The 16,819-nt window shown below is 43.9% G+C and overlaps 1 protein-coding gene across 1 annotated transcript in view; it reads left to right on the top strand.

Moving 5' to 3' along the window:
* Positions 1 to 16,819, top strand: part of CTNNA1 (catenin alpha 1) — a 143,737-nt gene that overhangs the window by 39,746 nt on the left and 87,172 nt on the right. The window contains exons 4-8 of the mRNA XM_073573743.1: positions 10,137 to 10,303; positions 10,401 to 10,520; positions 12,119 to 12,382; positions 14,009 to 14,212; positions 15,110 to 15,190. Of these exons, the coding sequence (XP_073429844.1) occupies positions 10,137 to 10,303; positions 10,401 to 10,520; positions 12,119 to 12,382; positions 14,009 to 14,212; positions 15,110 to 15,190 (836 nt within the window). The remainder of the gene's footprint in view (positions 1 to 10,136; positions 10,304 to 10,400; positions 10,521 to 12,118; positions 12,383 to 14,008; positions 14,213 to 15,109; positions 15,191 to 16,819) is intronic.

Below are 16,819 nucleotides of genomic sequence, written 5' to 3'. Positions count from 1 at the left end.
CCAGCGATCCGACCCGGTCAGGATCGCTGGTGCATCGCTAAATGATCGCTAGTGAGCTTTCATACAGAAAGACCTCACAGCGATGCAGCAGCGACGCAGCGCACGATACTTACCATTCACACACAGCGATCCTGACGTCCTCCCGCCCGCGTCCAGCGTCGCTCGTCGTCACAGCAGGAAGTTTCAGCAGGAAGCGTCCGACGAGAAATGGAGCCGGACATTCTCGCGCGATCAGCGATGGACAGCGGGGGAGCCGGTCACTGGTAAGTATCACACATAGCGATATCGCTAGCAATATCGCTATAACGTCACAAAACCAGTGACGTTTTAGCGATATTGCTAGCGATATCGCTTAGTGTAAAACCCCCTTTAGAGATTTAGATGCAAACCCTGATGTAAGTGCTCACCATAGAGCGCTGGATAAGTATAAATTGTGGGACAAATTATTGTGCCATTTGTACCCGCTTCTTGTGTGAAAATGTAAAATCTGGGGCTAAAACAAAATTTTGATCGTAAAAATTTAGTTATTTTTTTCTTCATTGCCCAATGGTATAAAATTCTGTGACACACTTGTGGTGTCAATATGATCACTGTACCCCTAGATGAATTCATTGAGATGTGTAGTTTGTAAAATGGGTTCACTAATGGGGGGGAGGGAAGATTCTGCTGTTCTGACACCTCAGGGGCTCTCCCAGTTGGTCATGGCACCTGCAAACCATAACAGTAAAATCTGGTGTTCCTTTTTCAAACAAACTTTATATTAAAATTTTAAAATACAAAAATGGGATAGAAAAGGAAATTAGGTAAAATAAGGAAAAGGGGTTGGTTAGTTAGCTTTGATCTTTGTTGCGGAACAAAACAGGAAGGAAAAGGGAAGTCGGAGGGAAAAAAAAGGGTACAATAACAAATAAACAGTAATGTTTGTAACCGTTTAAGTGCGGTTAGAGGTTTACAATTGAATAAACAGATTCTAGGTTCTTATCGATGATATTGCTAACAACGGGTACGGAGTTTCCTTTCCAAAGGGCTGCTATCGCATTTTTAGTAACCAAAAGAATGTATAATTATAGGTTTATGTATCGGATTAATATTATCAAGATCCAAATAAAGCAGAGCCGTTTGAGGTGTCAGATCAACATTTTGTTTGGTAAATGTATTAATCAAAGTAGAAATTACTTTCCATTAAGGCTGTAACTTAGGCTACTTTCACACATCAGGTTTTCGGCATCAGGCGCGATCCGGCGTCGTGCCGGAATGCCGGATCCGGCAAATGTTTTGTAAAACCTGATGTGCCGGATCCGGTTTTCTGCCGGATCCGTCTTGTTCTTGACAGACAAAACCGGATCCGTCTCATCCGGTTCATCCGTTTTTCTATCCGTTTTTCGACGGATTACGCCGGATCTGGTTTTTAAAATTGACCCTTGTGGCCTTCCGAACGGGATTGGCTACTGGAAAACTATATATAGCATGTTCCTACAGCCCTTCTTTGACAGGTTGTAGAGGAGAAAGTGCAGGTTGGAGAGAAGAGCAAGTTACTGGCGAAGATGGATGTTGTCATTGGAAATATTACCACTAGAAGTTCTGTGACGGTTTCAGTAATGAGGGACAATTTTGCACTATACTTTGTCACCTCAAGGCAGAGTACACTGGCAGGATGACAGAGTGTGAAAGATTTGTGCCCTAACCAAACTTGTGTACCTTCTGGACCAACAGTATATACCTTTGCCAACCAAAGTTGGCTATCTTGTCATGGTCTTACTATTTTTAGCTTTAGGCCACAGGTGTGTTCCTTGGTTGTGTTTTATGCAAAGTATTTCACCTTTTAACAAAAGTTGTGTTCATTGTTAGGAAATCACCAACAATAAACACAACTTTTCAGGTGAAATATTTTGCTTCAAACACAACCAGGAACACAACTGTGGCAAAAAGCTAAAATTTACCCACAGTTATATACCTGGTTTTGAATACCTTTTTACCTTTTAAATACCCTGTATTTAACCTTTTTTTTAAACATATTTCGCCGCAGAAAGAAATGACAGACAACCAGTGTAAACAATAATTTAACTTTTATTTAAAATATTGTTTTTTGTGTAAACTGTTTTTTTAAAGTTAAAAAAACTTTTTTAATAAAGGTTTGAAACCAACCAAATGGGCATTTTTATTACAAAAAAAACATTATAACTCGGTGTAGTGTGGGGTGGAAATACTGCTGGAGGGGCTGCGGGACACTTCGACAATGGGAGTGTGGAGAGAGGACTGGGATCGTGGTGGGGAAGGTACAGTTAGAGGTGATGGTGTGGAAAAAGCTACAGAATGGGTGGACATGTGGGAGGCAGAAGAGGTGGTGGGCGGTGGAGTGGAGGGTTGGGCAGGGACTGTAGGAGCAGATGATGTTGATGGAAAGTTGTATGGGGAAGGAGTTTGGTACGGGGAAGGAGTTTGGTACGGGGAAGGAGTTTGGTACGGGGAAGGAGTTTGGTACGGGGAAGGAGTTTGGTACGGGGCAGGTTGCTGGAAGTGGGGAGATGTCTGGTACTGGGGAGGTTGCTGGTACTGGGAAGGTTGCTGGTACTGGTGAGGTTGCTGGTATGTAATAGGAGGGGGAGGATGGAAAGTGGCTGGAGGGGGTGCAGATGTAATAGGAGGGGGAGGATGGAAAGTGGCTGGAGGGGGTGCAGATGTAATAAGAGGGGGAGGATGGAAAGTGGCTGGAGGGGGTGCAGGTGGAGGAACTACAGTGGTGGGAGGTGGAGGTTGGGATGTAACCTGCTGTAGAGCACCGTGGCACGAATGCATTACATGCATCTGCTGGGTAGGAGATAGTGTTGCCATGCGCTCCACAACAGACCTGAAAAAGGTGTGGTTTGGCGAAGATCTTGCTTCTGAATGCATGGTTTGCAGAAGTGTCTTCACCTCCAGAATGCTGGAGTTGATCTGCTGAAAGCCTGCGGAGATTTGCTCTGACAAGACTTTGAGACAGTTCTGGAAAGATGCATTCAGATGCAAGAACTCTGGCGCATAACTCTTTTCCTGACCCCTCTGCCGCTGCCGCCCAGTACCCGCAGGTGTACTAGAGGTGGCAGGGGCAGAAGGGTGGGGTAAAGGGAAAGCGATCTCCTCACCAGCAGCTTCATGTAATGTAGGCGGCCACGATGCTCCTGTGCTGGTGGATGGGATGGATGGGTCGAATGTGTGGGAAGGCTGGGAAGGTGCAGATGTACCGGGGCGGTCGAAGTGTCCCTCGGTGCCGGTCTCCTCAGGGATCGCCTCAGAAGGGTCCAATCGTGCAGGCTCCCGAGTGCTGCTCACCGTGCTGTGGAATAAAGAGAAAAAAAAACAATTAAAATACTGACATGGTATGGCCCTGGCTGAAAAAAAAAAGTTACATCTAACATTTTTTTTCACATGTGGTGTGTAATATTTACCTTCTAGTGACCATTGTTTCCCGGAGGAACGACAGGGCTTGTGCGTACTTGTACTTGCTCCTGCGTCCTCCAGATCCACTCGGGGCCCGCATCTCTTTATTGAACTCCTTCTTGAAACGATCCCTCACAGACCGCCACCGATTCACAATTCTGTTCCCTGAAACGAGAAAGGAGTGGTTAGTATACAACATCAGTGTTTCCCAAACTCCAGTCCTCATGGTCCCCAGGGGTCATGTTTTCAGGATTTCCATAGTAAATAGAAATCCTGAACACATGATCCGTGGGGACCACGAGGACTGGAGTTCGGGAAACACTGGTTTACATCAAGCAACCGGTACTGTATATACTTACGCTCTTTAATCTGGGCCCGAACATCGAGGTCCTCCCAGCGGCCCACAAGGAGCGAACAGATTTCCTCCCAGAGTCGTCGGGTAACGATAAGGTCAGCGTGGCGGCGGTCAGCCATATTCCAGAGCGGCTCCCTTTCTCTGACGAGATCGATGAGGTGGTCCACATCGAGTCCTCCATCCTCACCGTCAGAGTCGGGAGCACGCTGTGAAGGCTGTTAAAGAAAAAGACAAAAATAACATAATTAGCCTCCACAAAAGAAATGAAATAAGTGCAAAAAAACAAAGCAAAAATATTTATACTTACACGCTGGTGACCGCCGCGTTGCTGTCGCTGACGACCCTGGGAGGCACTGCGAGGACCTCTTGGCCGAGCACCAGATTGGGAAGACTAGAGAAGAAAACAAAAAATGTTATGTCTTTGGATGTAGGCATTTGTTTGCTGTGTGTGGTCTGCAGAACATTGTTTTCTATGTGTTGTGTGTAGTGTGATGTTGTGTTTGATGCAAAAAACTTACCAATTGTGAGCCCACTCCAAGTGTCTGTCCACCCCTTCCTTCTTCTTCTGGGAGCTCCTCTTCATCTTGTGAATCCTGTTTTGAAATAAAAGGCGATGAATAGACATATATTACAGAGATGATGGATTTTGGAAATAAAAACTTACCGTCAAACGCTGACGATGCGAGGGAGGGCTCCCAGAAGATGATGTGCTGTCTTCCTGGTGGCCACACTCCATGCCTGTTGGTGGTGTTCCAGCTGCTGCCATTGCTGCTGCTGCTGCTGCTGCATCTATTGGGCGGCTGTTGAATAAAGAGAAACAAAGGGCCAATGAATATCTTGATATTCAATAGCCCTAGTTTGGAGGAATGGGGGATTTGATAATTACCGTCTCTCATCTGCTGCTGGCCTCCCCTCCTCAGCATGTTCCATTTGCTGCTCCATTTGGGGTGGTGGTGGTGCTGATGGTGCTGCAGTGGTCTTCTGCCTTCTCCTGCTGCGCTTGGTTGCTTTCTTGGGTGGCATGTTGGGTGTGGCTGTGGGTCCCACTGTCTTGCTTTTATATATGTCTTGTGGGCAGAGCTACTGAGCATGCTCAGACCAAAAAAACCGGATCCGGCCACCGGATCCGGCTTTCGCCGGATCAGGCGCATTGCGGCGCTCATAGGCTTTCATTGTGTGAAAAAGCCGGACGCGCCGGATCCGGCGTGTCCGGCTTTTTCGCCGGAGACAAAAAACGTTACAGTAGCCGTTTTTTCCAGACGCCGGATCGCGACACATTGCCGGATCCGGCGAAAACCGGATGAAACGCATGGCCATCCGGCGCGATCCGGCGCAAAGGCAAGTCAATGGGGGGGAAACCGGATCCGGCATTGTATTTCGCCGGATCCGGTTTCTGTCAAAAGCGCCGGATCGCGCCTGACGGCGAAAACCTGATGTGTGAAAGAGGCCTTAGGGCTTCCCCAAAATATGAGTCCAGTCGCCTTTTAGGCCGCAGCCTCTCCAACAGTCAGAAGACTTACCTCATCTTGATACTAATTTGAAGAAGGGTTTGTGTAGTGACACACAAATATTAGATGAGTAAGTTAATTTAAAAAATGGCTACCACTGCTCTGATGTGATTTTATATTTTAACATCCTTTTCCCAATTAAACATGAAAGAGGATTTCAAATTCTAAGTTTGGTTTAAATATTTTTTGACTTCCAGTAAAGATTGTTGTTGGGGTTGCATAATAGTAGACTAGTAGTTTCTGTGACAAAAGATTTATTTTTTTTAGAAGGGTCATCAAAGATTTTTTTTTTATTAATGCTAGAGGAATAAAGTCCTGACTACATGAATTATTTTGAGATGTTAAGACTTGATTTGGTATGAAGCCTTTGCCGTCATGTAGATCATTTATTTTAATTATTTTCTTGAGTTTCGAAGAGTCTGGCATTTTCTGATCAGATATCAGTTCAATAAATTTTAGAGGTATATTTTTAACTTGATCATATCTAAGTCCCCTTTTACTTTGGGTTTGTTTTTTTGCTAGGTGACTCCAGGCCAATAGATTGCTGATAAAGTAGGGAAATAGGAGAATCTAGTGTCTATAGGAGACCGCAAATGATTCAAAATTAGTTTTGTTAGTGGAGTGTTATTATTTAGATATTGTTCAATTTCTGTCCAAGCCAGAAGATTTTCAGTTTTAATCCAATTAAATGATTGTTTTATCAAATTTGTCCAGTAATAATTAAGTTTGGAAGCGCCAAACCTCCTTTCATTTTATTTTTAACTAGAGTTTTACATGCTGCCCTAGCTCTTTTTTTTTTTAATTCCAAATAAAATTGTTGAGAAGAGTTTGTAGTCTTCTCAAAAATTTAAGTGGGTAAATTAGTGGTATAACCCTGAAAATGTATAAGACTAATTTGGCATTTTTCTTAAGTATCGGCACACATGACCGCCAGTAGCAGTAGGAAGGCTCCAGCTGACACTGCGCGCTACTGAAGAGGAATGAATACTCACTGCTGTCTGCGATGAACAGTCCCAGCGAGTATTCCGGCAGCTGTGCTCTGCTTGTGAGCAGCGCATGACGTCCCTGCCATGCGCTGCTTGCAAGCATTAAGCAGCTGCTGGCAACAGAGCAGGATGCTGTGAGGGAGTGGAGGAAGGTAAGTGCAATCTTTTTTTTTTTTTTTTTTTATTTTATTTATTTATAAATCTTTTCTGATGGGGCCATGCATACCAGAACCAGGATGTGGCCAATCATACCAGAATAAGGATGGGGACCAATCTTACCAGGAATGGGATGAGGCCAATCATACTAAGATGCCAAAAAGCAATGAATATTCTTTGCCTTCCATGCCCATGGGCGTGGAATGCAGTGAATATTCATTTCTCTTTAGAAGCAGGCACAGGAGTTAGCCGAAGCCACCGGCTCCTGCCTCTGTGACCTGCTACTCTGCCAAAACCGCTCCCCCACCTCCCCACCACAGCCAGAGCCGATACATCCGGACTATAAGACGCACCCCACATTTTCCTCCACATTTTGGGGGGGGGGGGGGGGGGGCAGAGTGCGTTATAGTTCGAAAAATACAGTACATTCCTTGAGGGGTCTGGTTTCCAAAATGGGGTCCCTTGTATGGGGTATGGACTGTTTAGGCACATCAAGGGTTCTCCAAACGAGACATGGCATCCGCTAATGATTCCAGCCAATTGTACGTTCAAAAAGTCAAGCGCAGCTCCTCCCCTTCCGAGCCCTGCAGTGCGTCCAAAAAGTACTTTTCCCACACATATGGGGTATTTGCTTACTCAGACTTTGAACAACAATTTTTGGGGTCTATTTTCTTCTGTTACCCTTGTAAAAATAAAGAAATTTGGGTCTAAATTAATATTTTTGGGGAAAAAGTTAATTGTTCATTTTTTCCTTCCACATTGCAAAATTTCCTGTGAAGCACCTGAAGGGTTAATAAACTTATTGAATGTGGTTTTGAACACCTTGAGGGGTGCAGTTTTTAGAATAGTGTCACTTTAGGGTATTCTGTCCTATAGGCCCCTCAATGTCTCTCCAAATGTAATGTGGTCTTTTAAAAAAAAAAAATGGTTATGTAAATTTTGTTAGAAAAATTAGAATTTGCTGCTCAACTTTTAACCCTTCTAACTTCCTAACAAAAGAAAATTGTTTCCAAAAATTGTGCTGATGTAAAATAGACAGGTGGGAAATTTTATTAACTATTTTGTGTAACATATGTCCCTTATTTAAAGGCATAAAAACTAAAAGTTTGAAAATTGCTGCATTTTCACCAAATTTCCTATTTATTTATTTTTTTCTTTTCACAAATGCAAATCATGTTTAAGAAATGTTACCACTATTATGAAGTACAATATTTAATGAAAAAACATTTTGAGAATCACAGGGATCCTTTAAAGTGTTACAGAGTTATGACCTCATAAAATGACACTGGTCAGAATTGTAAAACTTGACCTGGTCATGAAGGTGAAAAAAGGTTTGAGAGTGGAGGGGTTAAGCAACTACTGATCTGCTCTGTGAAGCCAATTGTCAGTTGCTTAATAGCTTGTTTAGACAGGATGTGACCTCACTTTTATGTGCACAGAAAGATCATTAGCCTGATTTTCATGGGCACATTGAAAAGCATTGTTCTCAGCAGCACGTGTACACAGGACAATGTGTTGCTGAGAACGATGATATTTAAAGGGAATCTTTCACCCCAAAATGCCAATCTAATCTGCATACACATTTATATAGTGGACATAGTCCAGGTATATACAGTTTTAACGTAATATTTTATTTTTTTTATATGTAAATCAGGGTACTTCTGCGCACATTTGGTGTGGCCTATGCCTTTGCACACCATTACATCCTCCTATTTGCATATTAAAACCAGTCCCTTATTTTAATTGACCGGGGTCCTTTGGTAAGAGTAAAGCCCCCGTTACACATAGCAATATCGCTGTAACGTCACCGATTTTGTGACGTAGCAGCGATATTGCTAGCGATATCGCTATGTCTGATACTTACCTCCGACCGGCTCCCCCGCTGCTCATCGCTGGTCGCGCGAGAACGTCCTGGATCATTTCTCGTCAGGCGCTTCCTGCTGGGCTTCCTGCTGTGGAGACGAGCGACGCGTGGACGCGGGCGGGAGGACGTCAGGATCGCCTCGTCTGACAGGTAAGTAACGACCCCCAACCGCTGCTATGTTGCTGGTGAGATCTGCCTGTTTGGCAGCTCACTAGCGACCACTTAGCGATGCACCAGCAATCCATATCGTTGTCGGGATCGCTGGTGCATTGCTAAGTGTAACGGTACCATTAGTGCTGTCTAAAATCACTGAAGGAGTGAGCACAGTAGCGCTTTTAGAGGGTCAGTGTGGGTGTACACACAATGTGACTGCAGGTGCTTTCTGACACTTGGTTGGGTTCAATGCGAATGAAGGCTGTTGACTTGAGCAACACATTTCAACGCCTTGTCTCCCCCATCTCACTGAAGCCATTCACCCGCTACTTCCAGGTGCATCGAGTAGTAGCTGCAGACAGGATCCAGGCGTCGAGCATGCCACAGCCATGTTGTGCGCACACACGCACTGAGACTTTTGCTGTGCTGCTTTAGTGTGGCTCCACAATCGCAGACAGGAGAGCTGATGTCAAACCTTGCTCGCTATAAATCAAAACAAGGAACTGGCTTTAGTTTTTTAGGACTTTTAAGGCTAAGTGTCCTTTGATGAGTTTTTGTTCAGTTTCGGAAGCTGCTTATTTTCACTGCGTGAAAAAACACCGAATCTTACAGTTACAGCAAAGTGGATGGAATTTATAGCAATCTCACATCCACCGTGCTCGGACGAGTCGCACGTCAATACCCGGCACTCGGATCGGAGCGTTCATCTGCATAGCAATACATGCAGCTGGACGCTCTGATCCAAGTGCCGGGTATTGACGTGCGAGACTCGTCAGAGTTTCTCACAAATGGGTATGTGCCCTAAGACCTGTAACAGTTTCACTTTCACATTGATGGAGCTGTGTGAGGCCTTGTCTTCTTTTCTCTTTTTTTTTACATGGCAAGCTGATATTTTTATTGATACTATTCTGGGGTTGATACGTTTTGATTGCTTCTTATTGCGTTTCTTGGCGTTTTTTTTCCCTTTATGTTTACAGTGTTTAGCAAGTAGATTTATTTATTTTAATAGCATATTCAGTATGTTTTTCTTATTTCTTTTTATTCCCTTAATGTCTCAAGATGTGCTATTACGTCATAGAGTGTCTCGGAGAGTATAGAGCAGGATCAGAAGCTCTACGCAGGGCGGACACTGACATTTAAATAGTTACACAGCAGTGATCAGAGCTGTCACTGACATTTAAAGGGGTTGTCCGGGCTATTCACATAACAGAACGTCCAAGGTGGGGGTGTTATGGCATTGAAATGAGAACTAGACGTAACCTCCTGCTCTACTCTACTCCAAACATGCCCTCTATAGCAACAACCCCACCCTCCATAGCTAGTTCTCATTTCAATGCCATAACACCCCCCCCCCCCTTGGACGTTCTGTGCAAACTAGTGACAGAAAGTAAATTACTTATTGTCCTAATTCTGCAGCCCAGATATGTACTGAGATTATGTGAAAAGCCCGGACAACCCCTTTAAGTAGTTACACAGCAGTGAACAGAGCTGTCACTGACATTTAAGTAGTTACACAGCAGCGATTGGAGCTGACACTGGTTGCTGCTGTTAGTCCTTGGTGTGTTTTGTGCTTTGCTCATGAGCCTGCTTCAAATACAGGGACCCCACCAGTTTCCTTTACGTCACATGTCATGAAGGTATTGCATATCTTTTGTTTTCTACTCTGTATCTCATTTGACAGAGCTATTTATTCACAGGAGAGGTGATGAGAAGCGGCTCTGGAGAGTTTGCTGATGATCCATGCTCTTCTGTGAAACGTGGGAACATGGTGCGAGCCGCTCGTGCATTGCTGTCTGCAGTTACAAGGTTGCTTATATTGGCTGATATGGCGGACGTCTACAAACTGCTTGTTCAGCTGAAAGTGGTAATTGACATTTTTTTTATATGTTAAAACATTTGTCCAGATGACATTAGTGCAATTCCAGTTCCCAATAGTCATGGAGTACGTTTATTATTTTAAGGTGGAAGAAGGAATTGTTAAACTAAGAAATGCTGGCACCGAGCAGGACTTGGGAATACAATACAAAGCATTAAAAGCTGAGGTTGACAAGCTTAATTTAATGGCTGCAAAACGGCAACAGGTAACCATTGTGTAATAATTATAATCTTTAGTCTTTACTGTATTTTGTAAATGAGTTGTGAAATCGTCTACAACTCTCTCTGATTCTGATGTAGTTTGGACGATAGCTGAAGCCTTCCTGCAGAACGTATAAATGCACTGATGCCTTATTACCCAGCGCCCCTGTAGTGACCGTACTAAAGTCTGACACTGATCAATCAGTGCTGACCGTGTGCCATGGAATTGGTGATGCCTAGTTCATACATTCCAGGAATAATAGGAACTGAACAATGCAGAGTTATAAGAAAAGATTATCCAGAATTATTATTCATGAGGATTAAAAAGTGTACACTGAAACAGTCCTCTCTGGGATTTTGATATGTCCTTTTTTAGCCCCTTACCGACATATGACGTATAGTTACTTCATATGCCAGCTCCCTAACTTTGATGCGGGTCAGTTACTATCAATCCATGACAGCAGCATTTACTGCGTGCGCCCTGGCTGGGATTGCTGTTCTAACCAGTCTATGGTGCACGTGTTAGCCCCCCTCTCATCAGACACTCACAGATTCATAAAAAGGCGTGCACCGCTTAATGAATGTCGAGCATTTGACTCTTACCATGTTCCCCTGGAGAACAAATCGCCAGTCTTGATGAACCAGGCCTGTATGTCTGTCTGTGTTTTTGGGGGGGAATGAAATAAAGAAATATTTTTAACTTTAAAGACTTGCTGGACCTCACAGTAGATTGTATTACAAATATCCTGAGTCATCAACATTATGAACAACCATTTGACTAGGGGGGTGAGGAATATATGCTGATATTAAGATACATATATTGTTTTAATTTGTTGTCCTATTTTAAAATACATTTGGAAATGTATTCAGACAGGAATGGGTGGTGACTAAAGTATATTGTGCTCATAGCAGTAGTACTGGAGTATATAGACAGAAGAATCTGGCTGCCTTTGAAAAGCTTAATAAGGAAAACTAGGAATATATGTATACCTTACGAGCTAAGGCTCTGTTCACATCTGCAACTCTGCGTGCAGCATAGATACTGACTCTTTTGCTGCATCATGCATTACTATTTCTTCTGGCAAAATAATAGATGCCATGTCAGAAACGGATACATTCGGCTGACTATAATGTGGTCTGTCATTATTGTCTCTTTACTCTCATGTGACGTTTTCTTCGCTTTCATGCAGACACAGAACGAGTTCCTTAGCAAAGTTTTGAACTCATCTTAAGGCTACATTGACATATCTATGTCAGTTTTTACATCCATGATTAATGGATCTACTTTCTCTCGTGTTGCATCAATTTTTTTTCTCATCTGTTGTTAAAAACTGAAGGAGGAAGACAGAACTTTTTTTTTGGTCTACTGACTTTTAAAATTAGTTCTGTGCAAAATCGATGAGACGGGGATGGAACTCTGTTTTATACAGAACCTAAAGTGTCCACAAAACAGATGAGAGCATCAAATACCCAGAGATTCATGCTGATCAAACACACAGAACCGCTTTAATTGATGTTTGTGTGGATCAACAAAACCCTGTGAGTCCATGTGTCCATTTTGTTTCTTGTGTTACTTGAATAACAGTCTCCCTTTTTCTTTTAGGAGTTGAAAGATGTGGGACACAGAGATCAAATGGCTGCAGCTCGTGGAATTTTGCAGAAGAATATTCCAATTCTGTATACCGCTTCCCAAGCATGTCTGCAACATCCTGATGTAGCCGCATACAAAGCAAACAGAGACTTGATCTATAAACAGCTGCAGCAAGCAGTGACTGGCATCTCTAACGCAGCACAGGCCACCTCTTCGGAGGAAATCGCTGCACAGCACGGAGGAGGGGAGCTGGCTATTGCGCTGAACAATTTTGATGTAAGGCTTCATTTTGTATTCAGCAGTTGTTTTAGAGGTTTTCTTATCCCGAAAAGTCATGACATAGTATAAGGAAATGCCATGACTTTCTGATTGGTTTGCAGCCTATTGCTATTGCTTTTACCGCCACCTTTTATGTAAATGAAGTGTCCACGGTGCTGTGTTTTTTCAGTCTCAGTAGATCAGCACTAACTATCTCTGCCCAGCAGGAGGTTTGGATCTCTGCTGCGCAGTGACAATCTTAATTCCTTCACTTACAACTTTTCTAGAGGTTGTAACATGAAGTTTTTCATGTTCTCCAACCCCACTTCTATGGCTAGTTTCACACTAGCGTTTTGGAGCGCAGCGACGGCCTGCGCACGGCCGCCGCTAAGCCCCGCCCCCTGCCGCGCCCCGCCGGTAGCTCCGCCCACCGGCGCATGACGCTGCATGCTCCCTGCGTCCCCTATCTTTATCACAGGGGGCGCAGGCCGTGCGCAGTATGCGTTTGGCGGCGCATGTGTCCTTTTGACGGTGCGCCGACCTGCGCCAAACGCAACCTGCTGCAGTTTGGTTGCGTTGGCGCACCGTCAAAAAGGCGCATGCGCCGCCAAACGCATACTGCGCACGGCCTGCGCCCCCTGTGATAAAGATAGGGGACGCAGGGCGCATGCAGCGTCATGCGCCGGTGGGCGGAGCTACCGGCGGGGGCGCGGCAGGGGCGGGGCTTAGCGGCAGCTGTGTGCAGGCTGTCGCTGCGCTCCAAAACGCTAGTGTGAAACTAGCCTATCTTTTGCTCTTCCACTTGTTCCATTCTCCACTTTTTCTCTTGTTTCTTTTTCACTGTTATATACAATAAGAAATACGGAATAAATGTACGTCTCATGGGAAGATTCACATTTAGTTGAAGCATTGGTACCCATTTTCTTACCTTAAGACCCACCTTCAGCTCTGAGATCTAGTTGAGAGTAACATGTAGAGCCCCTCGAGTGACATCCACTTTCACCTCACAGTAGCGATACCTAGAACCCCTCGTTACCTCTATAAAGATGGCCAAAGCTTTGGCTCAAAAATTAAACCGAGACCTTGTGGTGCCCTCTCATATAGGCAGCATACTTACTTCCAGGGGTTCCCACCTTACAGTATTCTTGCATCAGGCTCTTCCACTACGCTATCGCATTCAGCTTCATCACCCCTCTAACTAGCAGTATCATGCTATCTCCAGCTTACTATATTTATCTCTCCATCGAAAATCCACTATACACATCCTGATCTTTTCTGTATGGAGTTACTCAAACAACTCACCATCTGGAGACGACAATCTGTTAGACGTGGTGCTAATGCATGAAGCTAGCAGACAGCCTCGAGCCACACATCATGGCCTGTCAGCCACATGTTGTTCCTGAGCTTCAGGTGAGGGACCTCTGATTTGAAGGTTCTTAAGCAGATCTTTTAAGCTTCCTTTGTTCTGTGGACCTGCCTTACCTGGTGTATATGTTTTTTCAATCCAAATGAGAAGCAGCTCAGAATGTCAAGCTTTTTATAGAAGGATAACAATTGCATTACACATGTTGTCCTTTGCACACTCTGCGCTGTTTAAATATGAATATTCTGAACGCGCAATAATTTTCTGTTGTGTTCAATCAGAAACAAATCATCGTGGATCCTCAAGGCTTCAGTGAGGAGAGATTTAGACCATCCTTGGAAGAACGATTGGAAAGTATCATCAGTGGAGCTGCTCTCATGGCTGATTCTTCCTGCACACGTGATGACCGCCGGGAAAGAATAGTAGCCGAGTGTAATTCTGTTCGGCAAGCTTTGCAGGATCTTCTCTCAGAATACATGGGAAATGTAAGCACTATTAATTCATTGCTTTTGGGTCACAAATAAATAGCAATGAAGTCAAGTGTCCTTCACATAGTTATTCTTTTTGTAAGCCCTCACAGAACCCCCAAATGATGCACTTCTGGATTGGTGTGTGTGTGTGTGTGTGTACACATCTTGTCTTTTGTCTTTCTAATTTGAGTTTGTATGCAAAATTTTGATTGCAAATTCGACCTACCAGGGTCATTTATCTACTGAGGTGGGTAATTCTTTGGCAAGTTTTTCAGGGACTGTGTACAGTTTAGGTCCTAACAGCATAAGCAATAACAAGACTTTGGCATGTTACTTGGCGGTACAGTTAAAGTTGCCAAAAGACACCTTCCTCTGACATCAAATAAGATAGATCATACAGAAACCTGCTCTGCCCTGCATACGCTCTGCACTAAAGGAGTTTAGGTCAGTCTTTTATGTAAGGACTAGTGGTGGTGAGTATACTCATTGCTCGGGTTTTCCCGAGCATGCTCGGGTGTCCTCCCGAGTATTTTGGCGTGCTCGGAGATTTAGTTTTCGTCCTCTCATCTGCATGATTTGCGGCTGCTAGACAGGCTGAATACATGTAGGAATTCCCTAACAAACAGGCATTCCACACATGTATTCAAGCTGTCTAGCAGTCGCAAATCATGCCGATAAGACGAAATCTAAATCTCCAAGCACGCCAAAATACTCGGAGGACACCCGAGCATGCTCGGGGGAAAACACGAGCAGCGAGTATCATCACTAGTAAGGACGCTATACTTTCCATAGGTTAGGCACAACAATTAGTGTATAAGTGAATCGTCAGCTCCTTCTCTACATTCCATTTTATTAGATAAATATGTCGCTCTACACTTTATACAGTTTTTTATTTCATTACTCTCTTTTTAGACTGGACGAAAGGAGAGAAGCGATGCCCTAAACACCGCAATAGACAAGATGACACGAAAAACACGAGACTTGCGTCGACAAGTAAGTTTTCTAAGAATAACCCATTTTATCAGTGTTTAGAAAGAATTGTGCCTCATTCAGACAACTGCTACTCTCATATATGTTCTATCCTTGTTTCTCATAGTAAGACCATAGACTATAGTTGGTATTTGGGCATGCATACATGTGCATGTCCTTTTTTTGTATTTGTTTGGTGGACTGTCCACAAAAAAATGGAAAAAATAACATTTTTGTTCTGATTTGTAGATTAACATAGATCATTCAGTGGAACAGCTTTTTTAAACAATGGATAGTACTCAAATGACGTCCGTATGTCATCCCTGTGCTGATTCCATACGGATAACACGTGGACCAAAAAAGAGATGAGGCATAAGCAGGGAAATATTTAAAGAGTAACTAAAATCTTTAAAAGGTTTTGCCATATGTCAATGCTTTTTAGTTACAAGCAGATCGATGAGGGTCCTAAATCCCCCACCGATGGCTCAAACCAGCTTCCCGAGAGGTGAGACAGGAGAGAGCACAGAATGGGGCTTAATTTGTATAGAAGCATAGAAAAGTATTCAGAATTAAGAGTCCTCAGTGGTTGATACCCTTTAATGGCTAAGGACTCTCAATCCTGAATATTTTTCTATCTACTGGCTAACACGGTACAAAGATATATATCTTTCCTGTATAGAAGCTTAGGAATTTTAAGAATTTGCCTCTGTTGAATCCATACACCAAACCATGTGCACCCTTAGCCAGGAAATGCATGCTCCTTTCGCCTTAGCTGCGCACCTCTCTGGAGAATGGGGTGGGGGGCCTCGGGACCTGGAACCCCACAGATCTGCTTGTAATTAGAAGGGTACGTAAAATGAAAAAGCTTATAAAGGTTTATCTACTCTTTTTAAATAAATGTCTCTTCATTGTTCCTCTGTTGCTTTATCTGACATTGGTCATAGAGAGACACAACAACATTTGCAAGTTGAGTTTTGCTTTGAAAGCCATGAGACTCTCTACAGATAGGTTGCCCTGTACTGCCTGGGTATTGTGTGATTGTAACCACAACCGTATCACCCAATGTCAGTTATGGCGAGAGGGTAATATTGGAAGGACACTTTAAAATGCCACTCTGGTTTCTTTTCTCTCTTTCACTAGGTAGATGTTGTATGTTCTGGTATAATGCTTACTGGTGGCCCTCTTCTACTGTTACCTGCACTGCTCCGTTCCCTCTCCATAATTTTGTGACTGCATCTCTGACTGGCCGGACGTCACTGCTAACAGCTCTCTCACTTACTATCAATGAGAACCTCGATCTTAGGCCGGGATCACACATGTGAGGAACTCGGATGAGTCTTGCATTTTAATACCCGGCACTGCCGCCAACACTCGGGAGCGGAGAGTGAGGCTGCATAGAAATACATTCAACCGCACGCTCCGCTCCCAAGTGCCGGCGGCAGTGCTGGGTATTAAAATGCAAGACTCGTCCGAGTTTCTCGCATGTTTGATCCCGGCCTAAGATCGAGGTTCTCATTGATAGTAAGTGAGAGAGCTGTTAGCAGTGATGTCCGTCCGGCCAGTCAGAATGCAGTCACAAAATTACGGAGAGGGAACGGAGCAGTGCAGGTAACATACATTGAGAAGTGATTTCCGGTCCAACCAGTAAACACT

Source organism: Dendrobates tinctorius, unplaced genomic scaffold (genome assembly GCF_039654945.1).
Source record: "Dendrobates tinctorius isolate UK_male_01 unplaced genomic scaffold, ASM3965494v1 ptg000036l, whole genome shotgun sequence".
NCBI classification, from domain to species: Eukaryota; Metazoa; Chordata; class Amphibia; order Anura; family Dendrobatidae; genus Dendrobates; species Dendrobates tinctorius.
Note: the sequence above shows the minus strand (reverse complement) of the source record. Positions and strands in the feature narration are given on the sequence as shown.